The 17,553-nt window shown below is 38.1% G+C and overlaps 1 protein-coding gene across 1 annotated transcript in view; it reads left to right on the forward strand.

Moving 5' to 3' along the window:
* The first annotated feature begins 452 nt into the window (after nucleotides 1-452).
* SHISA6 (shisa family member 6) overlaps nucleotides 453-17,553 on the forward strand; it is a 512,552-nt gene continuing 495,451 nt past the window's right edge. Inside the window, exon 1 of the mRNA XM_074220646.1 lies at nucleotides 453-1,081. Coding sequence (XP_074076747.1) covers nucleotides 453-1,081 — 629 coding nt within the window. The remainder of the gene's footprint in view (nucleotides 1,082-17,553) is intronic.

The raw sequence follows: 17,553 nt of genomic DNA on the forward strand, positions 1-17,553 counted from the left end.
CTTCCCCTCTGCTCTTCCTCCCTCCTCCCCGCTCCCCCCAGTGACTAGTTTCCCCGTCTTGTCCCGCAGGACCCGCCCGGACGGGACGCCGCCGCGGTCGCCTCCCGGATCAGCTCTCCTGGTCCCGCTTGAAGCGGGGAGCCGCTCCGTGGTCCTCGCCGAGGAATGGGGTTGCCCGGGAGCCCCACCAAGCCCAGCCGGGAGGCGTAGGAGCGGGACGGCCGTCTGAGCCCGGCACCAGGCAGAGCCCGGACCTTCGCCTTGCAGCCGGCCCGGAGCCCCGATGGCGCTGGAGCGCTGAGTGCCGGAGCATCCTCGCCAGCCTCGGGGGCTCCGCCGCCGCCGCCGCCGCCAGCCGCCCGCGCAGCCCGGCTGGGCGCCCCCCGCCCGCCCCTGCGCCGAGCGCCCGCTCTGGTCCGCCCAGCCGCCTGCCGGCCGCCCAGCCGCCTGCCATGGCGCTGCGGCGCTTCTTGCCGCTGCTGCTGCCGCTGCTGCTCTCCCTGGAGTCCCTGCGCTCGCCGCTGCCTACGGCCGAGGCGGGGCCCCGGGGCCGCGGGAGCCGGCATAACGGCACCGCTCCCGGCGCCGTCGGGGGCCTGCGGGCCGGCGGGACCACGGTCCGGGCCGGCCGCGAGCCCAACGGGACGTCCCGCCAGGCGGCCGGCCCGGAGGGGGCGCGGCGGAGCCGGCCCGCGCCCAGCGTCGCGGTCACCCACGAGACGTGCTGGGGCTACTACGATGTGAGCGGCCAGTACGACAAGGAGTTCGAGTGCAACAACAGCGAGAGCGGCTTCCTGTACTGCTGCGGGACCTGCTTCTACCGCTTCTGCTGCAACAAGCGGGGAGAGAAACTGGACCAGCACCAGTGCAAGAACTATGTGAGCCCCGGCTGGATCCAGACTCCGAGCACCCAGGTGATTCCCCAGGATCTCCCCAACAAGTACGACCCGGAGAAGGACAAGACCAACTTCACTGTCTACATCACCTGCGGAGTAATCGCCTTCGTCATCATCGCTGTAGTCTTTGCCAAAGTCTCCTATGACAAGGCCCACCGCCCCCCGAGGGAGATGAACATCCACAGGTGAGAGGGAAAGAGAAGGGAAGTTCCACAATTCCTTTGATCTTTCACCAAACATGCCTTCCCTGATTCCCCAGGTCCCTTTCTCTCCACTCTTAGGCGCTCTTTGCTCTGCCTTGTCTCTTCAGTGAAACCCAGGATGCTTGACTGGAGTCTCATCGCTCCATCGCTTTTTCTGACTCAAAATCAGCCAAAGACTTAAGTGTAGTTAGTAGAGGTTTCTTCTGCCCATCCGCCCTTACTTAACCCTTTTCTCCATTGCTTCGTCTCCTTTCCCTGATTCTAAACAGCCACTGACCTAGCTTTGGATTGCCTTTCTGGTTAGGAATAGAGAATTCAAGCATTTTCCAAGTAATCTGGATTCATTCTCCTGGGGGGGGGGGGGGCGTTCTTTTCAGTGCAGGTCAACACCGTTCCTTTTAATGGCATTTGGGGAGGGGGGAAGTATGGTGAATCACCTGACAAGTGTTTTATAATACAAACCGCTCCCAAGCTGGTGAATTGAAAATGGTAGGTTAAACTTGAAGGTAGTGTTGGGAAAAATGTTTAGCAAATTCAATTCGAAGAGAAATGGATTCCTCCCCCTCCTCCCATTCCATTTTATAAAGTCGGATACATGTATTTCATTTCAAAAGCCTAACCTAGATCCCTAAGCCAACACGTCCAGATAAATTAAAAGCCTTAGAGTCTTGCAGAAACTGTTTCCTCCTGGTTTGCCTCTCACCTTGAAATCATTTTAAACAATCTCTTTTGAAAAGTCAAAGCAGAAGTCCCTTGGATGAAAAGTTAGATCTTTTTCCAGTTCCCTTTCAAATGAGTAGTTGAACACTGCTCACTTGAGTGCATTCAGGGCACAGATAGAGCCCTCAGGAAATTGTATGATTTCTCACACATTGTGTTAACACTGACCTAATAACCATAGATACCCCTCAGTTTGTTTCTTTGGGTCCTCTGGTCAATCTTCTCCTGGGCCCTAGCCTATTTTCTCTCTCTCTCTCTCTCTTATTTAATTTGACATCAACATATATATATATATATATATATATATATATATATATATATATATATATATATATGTATATTTATATATTAGAATATTAAGAGATCTAAAAGGTCACCTAATCCAATTCCCTCATTTTATAGGAAAGGAAATTAAGGAGAATAAAGTGTCCTATTCAAGGTCAGCTGAGAACAGAGCCAGAATTCAAACTCAAGTCTCCTGACTTCAAACCAAGTACTCATTCTATTATACCATGTTCCACACTCTTGAGGGCTCTGTTTGTTCAGTTTTTCCTGAAAGCCTGACCCAGAATTTAAAAATTTATCACCTAAAACTTAATAAGGAGAAATGCAAGTATAACTTTCCCAGTACACTGAAAGAGAATGATTGATGTATTTCTGTTAACATAGGAACTGAGAAAAGATGATACTCCCTTAACACGTTTCATCTAAATTGGTTTGACAATATGGGAGCTTCAGTGATGAGAAAAAGCCCCAATATTAAAAATGGGCAATTCTCAGAAAAACAACTTATTTTCTAAGAAACAGTCACTGCCTGCCCCTACCTCCCTGAACATCCTCAAATGTCACCTGCAATGTATTGAATGTTGTGCATTTTGTGAAGATTTATCAGAAATGACCAAAGGTAGATAAGGCTAAATCGAAGAGCAAAGTTGGGGAAGGGGAGTAAGAGCTGGTGAAAGGAACACCTAGGCCTCAGTGTCTCTGCATATAATATTGAATATCCTGGTCAATGGAAAGCTTTCCTTTTTTGTATTGGCTTATTCAATTTTCCTTTCATCCATAAAGCAAGCTTACTTTTGCCTTGAGGATGAGAGAGAAGGGAGAGTCCTTCACTTCAACTGGGTCCTTATTTTGACTTGTGTTTCCAAGTCTGTGAATAAATTTACTGCAATTTGGGGACCACATCTCTCTTTTGCTAACTCCTACCAGAAAATTGAAGTGGAAAGAACATTAGTCAAGGGGACAGGTTTGCAAGGTTTTGTTCTTTGTTGTCTTAACTAATAGTGTGACTTTGGGGAAACCTTGCCCCTCCTTTTCTTGGCCTCAATTTCTTCACCAGTTTTTTTGAGGAAGTTGAACTAGATGCTTTCCAAAATTATTTTCTTTTCTGATATTCTGTGATGCTGTTGTTTTATAATCCATTCCTGTGGTCTTGATAGTCATTCGCCAGAATAAGTTTATTTCAACAAATGTTCAAATACTATTTGTAAAGCACAGTGTTAGGTTTGAGGAATATGAAAGTAAATCTGGCAGAAACCTTTATATTAAGGAGCTTACATTCTGACAAGCAAGGATACAGATAACTGATAGAAGAATTGAGATAAATATATAGGAGAGGTCTGATTTTTGTGAGATCTTTTAGAAGGAAAAGGAGAGGCAGCCGTGATGTAGTGAAGAAAGAAGAATTGAACTAAATTTAATACTTACTAGCTATGTGACCTCTCTCAACCTCATTTTCTTTACCTGAAAAAGGAGTATTTGCATTACCATTAAGCTTTTACTAGTTTTGAAATTAGGTTATTCATATATCACTTTCAACAGGGGAAGTTTGAAAAGACATCAAGGAAAAAGGAGCACCTGGGTTGGGCCTTGAAGGAAGGGAAGAGCATTATTAGTTAAAGATGGGATATGGCCTGTATATGTTCCAATATGGGGATTTGTGTGAGCAAGGATTAAAGTGGGGAGAGGACAGGAAGATTACAAGGAATAGTGAGCAGAGAATAGCTGGAGGGCAGCATAGTAGGTAAAAATCAGAAAGGTTAGGTTGGCAACAAATTGTACTAGATATTGCAAATAAGTCTGAAAATCTTAAAATGGAGAGTGCTGGCAGTGATGGGCAGTGTAGTTTCTCAGATCAGGGAAAGTCAGACAGATGAGTGGATTCACATCTCAAGACATCCTTTTACAGAGGAAATCTGAGCACATCCTATACCGCCATGAGTAAAGCCCTTTAGGAACTAATCAGTCAAAGGTGAATTTGGCATTATTTTGGCAGACGTAAAGATAAGGAGAGGCCCCTTTGATCAGAGAGCAATTTTCATGTGACTATTGCCAAGTTAAGAATGCCCTAGCACAGATTTCTTTAGCATCAGGTCCTCTTTCATACTTTGCAGAGAATAGACTTGTTTTTTTCCTAAATTGGCTAGTATACAGATAGATCAGACTCTGTGACTTTATTTCTTATAGGTAAGAATTTGTGGCAGAAGGAAATTGTTAGCTGTGTTCTAATCAGAGTTCAAACTCCAGTTCAGTTATCTGACCCTGAGGAAGTAACAGAAAGAGGTAATCCCCTAAAGGATAACCAGAATCAACCACTGACCATGTAAAAACAAAACAAAACAGAATTCTTTCCGCCCTTGCTGTTTGGGTTTTCTCAAAGAGCAGTAGTCATTTTTGGAGGCTACTCTGTTTTCTGACTCTGCTTCCATGCCATCTTCACCCTCTTCTTTTGGATCTCCAATGGTTTAGGTTGACATGTCTGTTTCTTGTGCACCAGTGACAATTTATTAGAATTTTCACAAGCAGTTTTGTCCCCTCAAAAAATCAGCCTCAGGGACAGAAAAAAATATGTCCCAGCAGTGTTTGGGAGAGGAGGGTGGGGAAGAGAATGACTGAGTCCAAGGCTATTTGTAGGAAACTGCAGCAGAGACCCTAGTTTCAGACTGACATTAAATTCTGTACTAGTTGTCTCCTTTCCAAACCTGTTCCTTCTTTCACACCCTGAGTTGATTCATTAGTGTCTTAGAGACAAGAATCACTCAGAAGGAAGAACTGTGAGGTTCTTTTTTCTTTCTTCCTTTTTTCTATGGCTAATTAACAGATGGGTCAGGGAGCTATTAAGATTCTCTAGACACAGTTGGTGAAGTCAGAGCACAGAAAGAGACTGCCCTGTGCCTTCCCACTCTCAATCGCAAGGAGGGGGTGAGGGAACACAGAGCCCAGAGGCTGTGGGAGGGGAAGACTGAGTGGAGCTCCCTTTTTTATTAGGAAAAAAATATTAGAAGTTAACTCCCCCTTTCCCCTTTCCATTTACAAGGGCACTACTATAGGAAATTAAAGGAAAGCTTCTTTAACCATCGAGAATTTAATTGTAAACTAAGAGATCTATGTTTTATTTTCACAAAGCACACAATGGCAGTAGCCTATCAGCATTAGAGGCCAATTTTAAATTCAGTTTGTTAAGCATTTATTGAACACCTACTGTGAGCCTGATATTATGTATCCTTATGAATACACAGACCAAAATGAAACAGTCTCTTCCCTCAAGGGACTTCTATATTGTGAGAGAACAGTACATATCTAGATAAATGTAAAGAAAGTACATATAAAGAAATTTGAAGGGGGGGGTAGTAACTAACAACCTGAAGGTTGGGAAAGGTCTTCAATAATAGGTAGTTTTTAGTCTGTGCTTTGAAAAAAAAAGCTAGGGACTCCAGGAAGAGATATTGCAAAGGTAGGACATTCAAAGGCATAGAGGTTATATAGATGGAGTGTCTACAGGCCATTTTTAGTGAAATGTAGTCTATGAGAAGGAAAGGAATATGTGATCAACCTGAAAAAAGTTGCAATTAGATTATGAAGAATGCTGAATTCTGGGGTGGCTAGGTGGTGCAGTGGATAGAGCGCTGGTCCTGGAGTCAGGAGTACCTGAGTTCAAATCTGGCCTCAGACAGTTAATAATTACCTAGCTGTGTGGCCTTGGGCAAGCCACTTAACCCCATTGCCTTGCAAAAAACATTAAAAAAAATGCTGAATTCCATGTAAAAAAAATGTCTTTGAGCTTGAAAACTTGGGAGCCCCTGAAGTTTCTTGAGCAGGAGAGCACCATGGTCAGACATGTGCTTTAAAAATATCAGTATGATTGCTCCATGGAGGATGAACCGGAGAATGGAGAGTTTGGATGCAGGGAGACAGATTAGGAGGCTTTTGAAACAGTTACTGCAGAAAGTGGTAAAGGCCTCAATTAGAATGATGATCATGTGATTGGAAAGATATTGGGGGGGAAGAATTAATAGGATTTGGTAATATAGGTAGTAAAGAGTGGGAGAGAATAAAATTGAGAATTATTCCAAAGTTTCAAACCTGGTGAACCAGAAAAAGGGTTGTGGTCTTGACAGAAATAAAGAAGTTTTGAGGAAGAGTCATTTTGGAAAAAATAAACAAAACGAAGTTCTACTCTGGCCAAATTAAATTTGAGGCATATAGTATATAGAAATTCAAGTCGAGGTGACTCAGTGGATAAAACTCTAGACCTGGAATCAGGAAGACCTGAGTTCAAATTCAGACTCAGGAACTTAATAATTTGTCACCCTGGGCAAGTCACTTAACCTCTATTTGCTTCAGTTTCCTCATCTGAAAAATAATTACATCTATTTTCCAGAGTTGTTGTGAAGATCAAATGAGATAATAATTGTGAAGTGCTTAGCATAGTACCTGGCTAAATATATGTTAACTATTATTATTGGGTGACCTGCAGGAATTTTATGATGCAGTACTGGAGCCCAGGAGAAGAATAAGAACTTGTTCTTTATTTAGAAGTCAATTGCTTGTATGATCATTGAATCTACAGGAGATGGGGTCATCCAGAAAGAGTACAGAGAAAGAAGAGTATCCTGGACAGAGTTCTGAATTATACCAACAACTGAGGAGTAGGCTGCAGATTTTGGAGGATTTTATAGACAAAGACAGCTGGGGTGGAATGGTCAGAAAAGAAGAGTTAGGTCAGAGAATAACCTCATTAATTCTAAGGGAGCTGAAAAATATTTAAGAAGTCAGTAGTATCAAAAATTACAGAGATGTGTAACATGCCTGGTTTTAGCCCCACACTCTGAGGGCTCCCATTCCCCCCCCTAAGGTTTTTCAGTCCCTTGAGGTGGGAGGAAGTCTCTGCTCTCTTGCTATCTGCTCAAACTCCCACCTTTTCTTCCCCCTCCCCACTTAAGGGGTCAGTGATTAACACCAGTTTCATTAAACGATTTTAAAACAGATTAACTTTCATTATGAAATATTTTCTTCAAAGATGTAGCAAGAGCTCCAAACATTTCCCCCATGCTTGTGGACTAGGATACCACTCTTCTCCACCCCTCTTCCCCCCGCACCCCAATAGACATCACCTTGATTTCTGGAGAGGGAAGGGAATTTAATTTTATAGCTTAATTCATTTCCTCCATAGAATTTGTCCCTCCAAGTTCAACTCTAAAGCCTGGTTGTGACTTGCTGCTATGGTATCTATAATACATTGTAATTACTGAGTCTGTGCCTTAAGCTTCTCGGTTATGAACTGCACTCGATGCCCTAGATCTGAAAAGGATAAATGAAACAAGACCCAAATTCCAAGCCTATTTCTCAGGTCCACCTTGAATTCCCATGAGGAAAAGCAGTTCCCCTTTAGATACAAATGAGACAAAAATGGGTAGACAATGGTTGTTCAAGTAAGTTTTAGAGGTATAACTAGTTCTGCCTAGGGAAAAAGGCTGCTCCCAACCATGTGACTCCCCAACAGTAAAATGTCCACCCCTCTTCTCCTTTCTCTCAGATGCAAGCTTTCACACCTCCCACATAGGTGACTGTATTTTGGGTGAGCTGGGCATGCTCCAAACCCCCTTTACAAATATCAAGAAGGATGAAGAATGAGCAAAAGTCATCTGATTTAAAAGTTAGGAGATACATGGTACCTAGAGAGAACAGATTCATGTGAGTGGTGAGAATGCAAGCTAGAATTAAAGGACTTTAGAAATGAATGAGAGGTGAGAAAGCAAAGGCATTAAGTGTAGGCAGTCTTTTTTCAGGAATATGATTGGATGGGTGATATGGGAATATAACTTGAAGAGATAAAAGGGGATAGTGAAAGAGTTTTTTTGCTTTGTTTTGCTTTAGGATGGGGGATATATTCTGATAATTTCTAGGTGGAGATTGTGGAGAAAATCTAATGGAATGCAGAGTTCCAGTTTTATCTTTCTGGGAAAATTTTTTTATATAATTCATTACACTTCTTCAAATATTTATGAATGATTATAATGATTTGATACACAGAGATAAAATTACTTTATAATCTCAAGTTTACTGGTGGGGGTAAGGTGGAACTTTTGATTTTGCCTGAAAATTTTAATAGTACAGATATTCATTGTTTTTCTTTGTGAGGAATGTAAGATTTAGGGTGATAGACAAATTTATAAACAGTAAAGGATAGAGGCAGGGAAGAGATTCTGGGGAAGAGGGAATTAAGAAAGAGGATGGGAGAAGGATGAAGAGAAAGACATTTAGAAAACATAGCAAGCTTATTAACTCACTGAATACAGTGACTTAGTTATATCATGTTTTCTGTGGGGACAAACTGATGGACTCATTCAGGAAAAATTTATCAAGAGTCTATTATATTACTGTGATACTGTATACAGTATTTCTCTTATTAAAACATTATGAACTTAAAGATAGTTATCATTATAATCACCCATGCCAACAGCATCATTAAAACAAGAATGCACCTTGACAGAATAGAATGACTTGCAAATGCTTTTCAAAATATTATAGAATTGAAAACGTTCTCTTTGCCAGAATTATGTTTCTAACTATCCATCATCCCTCCTCCTCCATACCACCCCACTAGAGATTAAAAACATTTATCACTTGCCCTTTCATCCCTTTCACCTCTCCAGTCTTAGAGAATACAACTTATTCCATATACTTCTGGGGAGTCTGCTGATGACATATCCACAAAAGTCAAGCAGATTAAGGCTTGGAAGATATAATTATTTTTATTTATTTTTTTAGGTTTTTGCAAGGAAAATGGGGTTAAGTGGCTTGCCCAAGGCCACACAGCTAGGTAATCATTAAGTGTCAGAGACCGGATTTGAACCCAGGTACTCCTAACTCCAAGGCCAGTGCTTTATCCACTATGTCACCTGGCCACCCCAAATTATTTTTATTTTTAAAGTCAATGTATTATTTTCTTTTTTTTTTAGATTTTTTTTCAAGACAAATGGGGGTTAAGTGGCTTGCCCAAGGCCACACAGCTAGGTAATTATTAAATGTCCAAGGCTGGATTTGAACTCAGGGACGCCTGATTCCAGGGCTGATGCACTATCCACTGCGCCACCCAGCTGCCCTAATGTATTATTTTCAACTAGTTTAATAGCTGAATTAAATTTCTTTGCAGAAATTGGTGATTGAAACACCTTGATAAAAAGTAGGAGGGATATATTACATTTCTTTTATCTACACAGTCAATTTAGTACTGTCTAATTTTATGACTTTTTCTGTTTATTTGTAAATGGATTATATAGATTTCCATGATGATTTCCAATCATTACAGAATTCTTACAATTCATTTTTGCTTTCTGATTCTATATACACACCTCTTTCCATGAATTTAAAATTCCAAATATTGCATTAATATAATTTTATCTTTTATATTACAATGAATTTAAGTAGACTTTTAAAATTTTATGAAATCATTTGAAAAAGTTGGAGATATCCTGAGGTTTTCATAAAACCATGGTGGTAAAAAGTTTTAAAAGCTATACCTTAGTTCAACTTTTTAGTCAAATTTATTTCAAATCTTTTTCTGTTTTGAGGGAAATCACTGAATCATGCTTTTCGAGCAGATTTCCATAACAACAATCTATATACAGAGAGGGAATAATAGAACATAACCATAGTGCCAGAGTCAGAGTTCATGATTTCTTGATTTTGTTGTTATTTCTGTTGTTTGTGATTCTTCTTGACCCCATTCAGGTTTTTCTTGGTGGATATATTGGAGTGGTTTGCCATTTTTTTTTCTGCAGCTCATTTTATAGATGAAGAACTAAGACAAATGGAGATAAGAGATTTGATTAAGTTCTTAAGGTCACATAGCTAGAAAGTGTCTGTGACCAGATTTGAATGCATGCAGTTTTTTAATTTTCTGACTTCCTACATTCTAGTAGTTACATTTCTGGATTTTCTTTAAATATACTTAGAAATTTGATCAACTCAACAATATCTTCAAATGGAAAAGTAACCAAAATTTATGTATGATATCATAAGCTTAAATAATTGGTGCAACAAAAAGGAAAATAACTTTAACTAAATGATATCAGACTTACCTTGATTGTTTATATGACTCCTTACCAACCTTACCTACTTATTTTCTAGATTTCACTGTTATTGTCATTCTTATTTCCATAGTTGTAATATACCTACATATAATATGTATTTTGGGGTTAAATTTCATTCATTCTGTTTTACTACATAGTTTATGGAAATATTCGTGAAAGAGTTGTTACAGTCTAGTTACATATTTATTTTATAATATATTACATATTTATTATATTTATGTAAATGTTTATTGATAGCTGTTTTTTTTTACAGCAGAGTCATTTTTCAGTGTATACCCTCCTATCTCCTAAGACTTCCATAATGGAAGAGAAAAACTGTGGAGTTAAATCAAGAGTTACTCATTTGATAATGTATGCAACATTCCAAACCTTTAGTCCATCATCTCCCTACATGTAGAAAGGAAGTCTTTAATCATTTTTTCTCTGACACCAAGGTCAGCTATTGCATGTAATGAAGACAGATGCCTTTTAGTATTTTTATTTTTGCAGCATCTATTATTCTTTTAGTACTGCTTTCTTCCTTATGTATCTTCAATCCTTTGGTTCTATTATATCATACAAGACTTCCAAATACTTTTTCTGAATTCCTCATATTTATCATTTCTAATGGACCAATAATATCTGAATAAATCTGTCAGTCAACCAATATTAATTAATCTCATAGTATGTGTCAGGCACTGTGCTAAATGGTGGAGATACAGAGAAAGGCAAAAATTGCCTGCTCTCCAGGACCTCGCAGTCTGGAGAGGGAGAAAACATTTAGCCAGTATTTCCTCCCAATAGATGATTTATTGAAAATTGTCTTAGAGGGAAGTAACTAAGGATTAAGGAGAACTGGAAAAGATTTCTTATCAAAACTGGGACTTTAACTGAGATTTCAAGGAAGCCAGGGAAGCTCAGAGGCAGAGAGGAGGAAGAAGCGTGTTCTAGACAAGAAGAGAAGCAGAGTTCCTAGAGTTGTGAAATGCAGTACTGTGCCTGAGAACCATCAAGAAGGCCAGAGATAAATAACATGAAAGTAGACTTGAAATATAATAAGAGATAAACTTGTGAAGGGCTTTGAAGGCCAAATAGGATTTTATTTCACCCCAGAGAAGTGTAGAACCACTGGAGTTTATTGAAATGGGGGTGATATGTTCAAACCTGTTATTTGGGAAGATCTGAGTGGAAGGTGGTTTGGAGTGAGGATAGATTTGACATAAGGAGACCAACAGGAGGCCACTGGAACCATTCAATCAAGAACGTAATGTAATCTGATGTGATGTAATCTGCACTAGTGTGGCTTCAATGTTAGAGCAGAAAAGGGACTATATTTGAAAAATGATATAAAGACAGAAACAATCAGACTGGACCACTAATCATAAATGAAGAATGAGAGAGACTGAGGAGTCAAATATGACACCTATATTGTGAGCCTGGATGGTGGTGCATTAGATGGTTATATGAAAATTAAGAAGATAGTAGGGTTTGGGGGAAAAGATAATGATTCATTCAGTTCAGAGTGTGTTGAGTTTACCATTTTCATGTGACATTTAATTTGAGATGTTCCCTAGTTAGTACATAACTACTTTATTTTCAATTTCTCTGTTACTGTAAAATGCTGATATTAATATGTTGGTGTATATGAATTTTTTCTGTATTTGTCCTCCTTAAGGGAGATATGTGTGATTACAGGGTAAATGGTTGTAAACAATTTCGTGATCAATAATCCTAAACTGTTTTCTGGAATAGATGAACCAAGTCATAGCTTTATCAATAGTTTGCTAATATTTCTTTCTTCCTCACAATAGTTATTTCTTTAATCCTTTACCATCTTAACTAATTTAATGGGTGAAAAATGAAGCTTCAGATTTGTTTTCACATCAATTTTTTTGTATTATTCATCTAATAAAACACTTTCAAATAGGTGCTGATAGTTCTTTTGTTTGAAAACTATTTATAGTCTTTGACCATTTATTTGGGTATGAATAATACCATCTCATCTTTTCTACTTTTTTTTAAATGATAAGAACTTTTATTTAGGATGCCCTTCCATTTGGATATTATTACACTAATGTGTTATAAGATATTGGATAGCAAATAATATATTTCCAGTTTTTCTTGAAATTGTCGAAGAAGGAAACCTTTGCTCAGTTTTTAATATTCTTGTATTTATTTTACTGATAAGTTGCTATACTCACTTGCTTCTAGCTCTATAAATCAAGTCTTTTCCACAAATCTACACACACACACACATACACACACACACACACACACACACACACACATTAAATTAGTAACAAAGCATTTTAAAGATTTCTACTCTATCATTTACTACAGTTTAAGATGTGGTAAAGTTGGCATCTCTTTATTACAACTTTTTTTTTCATTTTCCCCTTGAAAGTCTTGACCTTTTATTACTCTAATCAACTTCTTTTTCTGTATTTTTTCTACTTCCAGAAATCATTTTATTGGTGTTTTGGTTGCAATAGAACCAAATCTGTAAATTATTATTAGATTATTATTAAATTATTATTAATTATTAGTAAATTATTATTAGATATGATTATTATTTTGTTATTAGTGTGGTTCAACCATGGATAGTGAATATCTCGTCAATTATTTGTTTTTGTTTATTGCTGTAATGTGTGATTTATAGTGAAATTTATAGTGTGATTTATAGTGAAATAGATATATGTGAAATTTATAGTGTGATTTATAGTGAAATAGATATATGTACCTTTCTACATGAGTGTCTATATAATTCCTGAATATAATCTTGCCAGGGGATTGACAAAATATTTCATGTGTTTCTTATTTGTTTTGAATAAAATGTCTATATCATTTCCTCCCTATATTTGTTAATGCTATATAAAATACTAATGATTTTGTGTATTTTTTTTTTTTATCTCGCTACTTTCCTGAACTGTTCTAGTTTATAGAGAACTAGAGTCAATGCCAGGAAAATCTAGATTCAAGTTTTGACTTTTTTACATATTGACTGTGTGATCCTGGGCAAGTTACTGAACCTCTCAGTGCTAAAGGTGATACTTTTAAGACTATATAATGTGGAGCTGTTGACCTGCATTGGTGGAGGGGAAGTTTCCTCATGTGACAGTTCCCTGATACAAATTAGGTCCAGATCCTAACCCTGTTCTCTCCTTTACTGTAGTTATTAATTGTCTTGATTAGTTTCTACACTGGTTCATAAGGGCTTACTAAGCAAATTATGATATTATATACAAATAGAGATAATTTTGTTTATTCTTTGTTGATGCTTCGACTAATTCTAATTACACTGTCTGTCTGTCTCTCTCTCTTATATAGTAAGAATTTCTAGAACTATGTCCAATTCTAGGGAGAAGGAATAGCTTTGTTTTTCCTCTGTATTAATTTGAAAAGTTTCCAGCATTTATTGAAAATAATGTTAGATTTTTTTTTCTATTTTAAGTATATACTTTGACTATATTCAAGGGGAAAAAAAAATTACTCACAGATTGGATCCCCCTGAGAAAAAATGCTATCTTAGCTCAAGGTACTTTTTGAATCTATACTCTTAAAATTATAAACCCTGAAGTCTTACAGATACATTCACCTTTAAAAGGCAACTTTTAGAGCCTGGAAGTTGGGAACCATTTAGCACAATTAGATCAAAGCAAAAGCATTAGTGTAATATAAATGAGGGTATGAAGAGTAGATAAAAAATCATTACTCCCATAAAGCCTGTGAATTACTCATAAATACACACAGTGCCAATGAAGTAGGCACACAAAGAATGCATCAATGGAAAGGCACATACATCAGGAACTCACATGGCCAAGGCAACTCACACCTCTAATATGGCTGGTCCTTCCTTTCCTTTCTTTTCCTGAAGTGTCCTCATACTGCTCCCCTGGTGTGCAGTGTCTTTTATAGTCTATTCTGATAGACCTCCCTGGGGCTATTTTTCTGTGTCTCTAGATCCATTCTATGAACTTGCCCTCTGCTAGGTGCAATATCTTCCACTTGGTGAATTTTTCAACTGTTTTCAATGGAAGGAAATGGAAAGAAATTCCTTTCTCTCACACCCACTTAACACCAGAAAAAAAACTAGTGATTTCTTCTGAAGAACTGGGTTTTTCTATCTTGGTTGTCTCTATTTTTCACTGCCAGAGATGACTCCCTTACTGACAGTTCTCCCCCCACCCCTACTTTTTAAAAAAATAAAGTCCTTGACTCCAGGTGTGGGGGGGAATCCTGCTTTTTATATACCAACTTGATTCTTCAACCAATGGCAAGCTGCTGAATAATTTGACCCAGAAAGTTATTTGCACCTCCTAGTGGTGTAAATACTTCTTTATGATTCCTTTTTCATAAGTCATCATTGTACAAGCCTCTCAAAGAAAAAAAATTCTCATATTTAAGATGTTAATGTGATTCTGTGACCATTAATGTCTCTTACCTGGGGGGCTCAATTTGTTTTTGATCAATAGTCCTCCTTCCACTATAATTGCCTTTTTTATTTAACATAAGTCAGATTCTTTGGGATATTTAACATAAAATAGCGTATTTTACTTACAATTCTACATATATACTGATCCAATCATGCAGATTTTGTGTTTTAAATATTTAAATATGATAAATATGTCTAATATTTAACCTTTCTTGCATTATTAACATTAATTTTCTTTGAAATATTAATTTGGTCTTTTTGTTTAGACTTGAAAATTTTTCATTTGTTGGTGGAATTGGAATGTATAATTATATTTTGTTTTATCTCTCCCTGATTTGGATAGTAGAATCATGATTATACTTTTCCCAGGTGAGAAGTTTCATGAATGATCTCTTCTTACTCAAATTTTAAAAGGAATTATCTGTGAAGTAGGTACTATTATTATAATATCTATCTTTCACTGGGTTGTGAGAATTAAATAAAATAACATTTGTAAAGCACTCCAAACTTTAAAGAACTATAGATATTGTTATTAGTGCTTGTACTACTATGAATTGTGATTTAGGCATTTGAAAGAATTCATTTGTAATCCATTTGAAACTGTCCCGTTTTCCTTCACTGCCACTTTAGTAATTATGTATAGTTTACTCAGTTTGCCTTTCTACAATTTGACTATTTATCATTGTAATTTATTGCATTATATGAGTATTTTGTAATTTTATAGTAGATTATCAATTTCCTTTAAAATGTCATATTTTTACATTCTGATAATTCTCTGATATTTATCTCTGTTGTAAATTCTTTTGCATTTTTGCAATCTAATTTTCCTTTTTCATTTCAAAAATTATTAGACAATAATATAACAGTTTGGTTTTTGCTTTTTTTATAACAGTTTTGCTTTGCATTTAAATCATTTAAAAATTTTCAACTTTATCAAAGTGCTCTCTAATTTTCAATATGTTTTTATTATTTTGGGTTACTTAAGTTATTGATTTTCTAGTTTTTCAAAAATTGAATATGCTGTTCAGCAAGCTTTTTTCTTTTTCATTAAATTTGTGCTAAGAAACAAATTTTTTCATCTGGAGGTCAATTTAGCCATGTTTCCTAAATCTTGATATGTTGTTACCTTATTCTTGTTATTCTCTTTAAGATAACTGTTGTTTTTATGATTTGTTTTCTTATTCATTCTTTACTTCAAATATCATTGCATTGACTCCACTTGGAGCGCAATAGTTTGCTTATGTTTTAATTGCTATGTTTAATCATTCATATAGTAGTTTATAAAGTTTGGGTTTACTATTTTTACCTTTATTCTTTTTTTTTGCAAGGCAAATGGGGTTAAGTGGCTTGCCCAAGGCCACACAGCTGGGCAATCATTAAGTGTCTGAGACTGGATTTCAACCCAGGTACTCCCTGACTCCAGGGCCGGTGCTTTATCCGCTGGGCACCTAGCCACCCCTTTACCTTTATTCTTGAGTGGGATAAAATCTGAGATTTCTTCAGTAGAATATTATGGATTGGAGAATAGTTAACTACGTGTCCCTCCTCCCTTGACAAAACAACCTCTGGGATATGGGTGAAGAGTCAACTGACCCCACCTTATCTGTTGAAGTCAAATCCCTGGGGCTGAAGAGATAATCTGGTTTGGTTTGAATTTTATGCTCTTTTCCTAGTTTAGCTTGCCCATCTAGATTGTAAAACCACAGTGGGTAAGTGGGGGGCGGGAATCTAGTTTGGATAAATGTGATTCTTGGGCCTTTTGCTTTTGCCTCAATCTCTGTAGTTGATTGTGACCCATTCCTCGAGAAAGCAATAAAGCTTTCTCTTCATACTTTGAGAGATATCTGAAATTTAAGTAACATTTGTCCCACACAGTTTGGGGGCTCATGCCAGGATAGCATGCCCATTGGGGACCTCGGCATCTCAGGACTTGGCAAAACAGCGCTGCTGCCCCAAATTCTGGCAGTTTGTCATTTTCTGGGAAACCTTGGTTTCCCCTCTGTGCAAATGACCCGAAGCAGAGACAATCTGTAGGAAGAGAACAGCAAATCCTCAGCAAGAACCTGACCTTCAATGAGGACAAAGAACAGTCATTAAACTTCTGTGCACAGAGACCCAAAAGATAGTAAGCCTAGACCTTGGAATCTGAGGGCACTAGATTCCTGGAGGGTCCATTTGGGTGACTGAAGGTGGGGGGGGGTGACCCCTTTTGGTTTGGGCATAAGAGACTTGGATCTAAGGGCACTTGATCCTGAGAGGTCTCTATCAGTATTTAAAATGGGAAGGACCCTGTCCTAAGCCTTCCTTCACAGTAAATTAGGTAAATAAGACTAAAATATAAAGGAAAAGTAAGAAGAAAATGCTTGAGCATTGTATGGGAAAATAAAGAGATAGGAGAAAGAAAGCATTTATTTGGTCTGCCTTTGGGAGGGAGAGATTGTCAGAAGATAGGCTGAAATCTCCCCTCTCTGCATTCCTGAGACATCAGGAATTTGCCATTAGCCTGTGTTTTGAAATTGTCCCTTTGGAAAATTCTGTTGCGTTTTGTATGATCTGTGTTTGTGCCTTGTCTGTCTTTATGTTTAGAATGTCTATTTACTTGTGTGATTTGTTAAACAGGGAAAGGAGGAGTTGCCAAGTTCCCTTGAAGAGTTCCTTGGGTAGCCTCATTTTGTTTTGGAATTTTAGGCAGTATTCATCTAACTCTCACTGGCTCTTCCCTTGAGCCTTTCTGCCTGTGTTACAATAGATAACATGATCCCTCCCTCCTCACTCCTAAATTGTCTCTTGAGCACTTAAAAGAGGGATTTTTATTTTGATTAAAAAGGAATGGATTATGGAGGCCAAACTACTCACCCTGTTATTCTACCATTATGAGAAGGGCCCTCACTTCCCTGTTTATGTTCTCTTCTCTTTCCAGTTCATGATTCTGTGGTGCTAGAATG

This window comes from Macrotis lagotis, chromosome 2, assembly GCF_037893015.1.
Source record: "Macrotis lagotis isolate mMagLag1 chromosome 2, bilby.v1.9.chrom.fasta, whole genome shotgun sequence".
Taxonomy (NCBI): domain Eukaryota; kingdom Metazoa; phylum Chordata; class Mammalia; order Peramelemorphia; family Peramelidae; genus Macrotis; species Macrotis lagotis.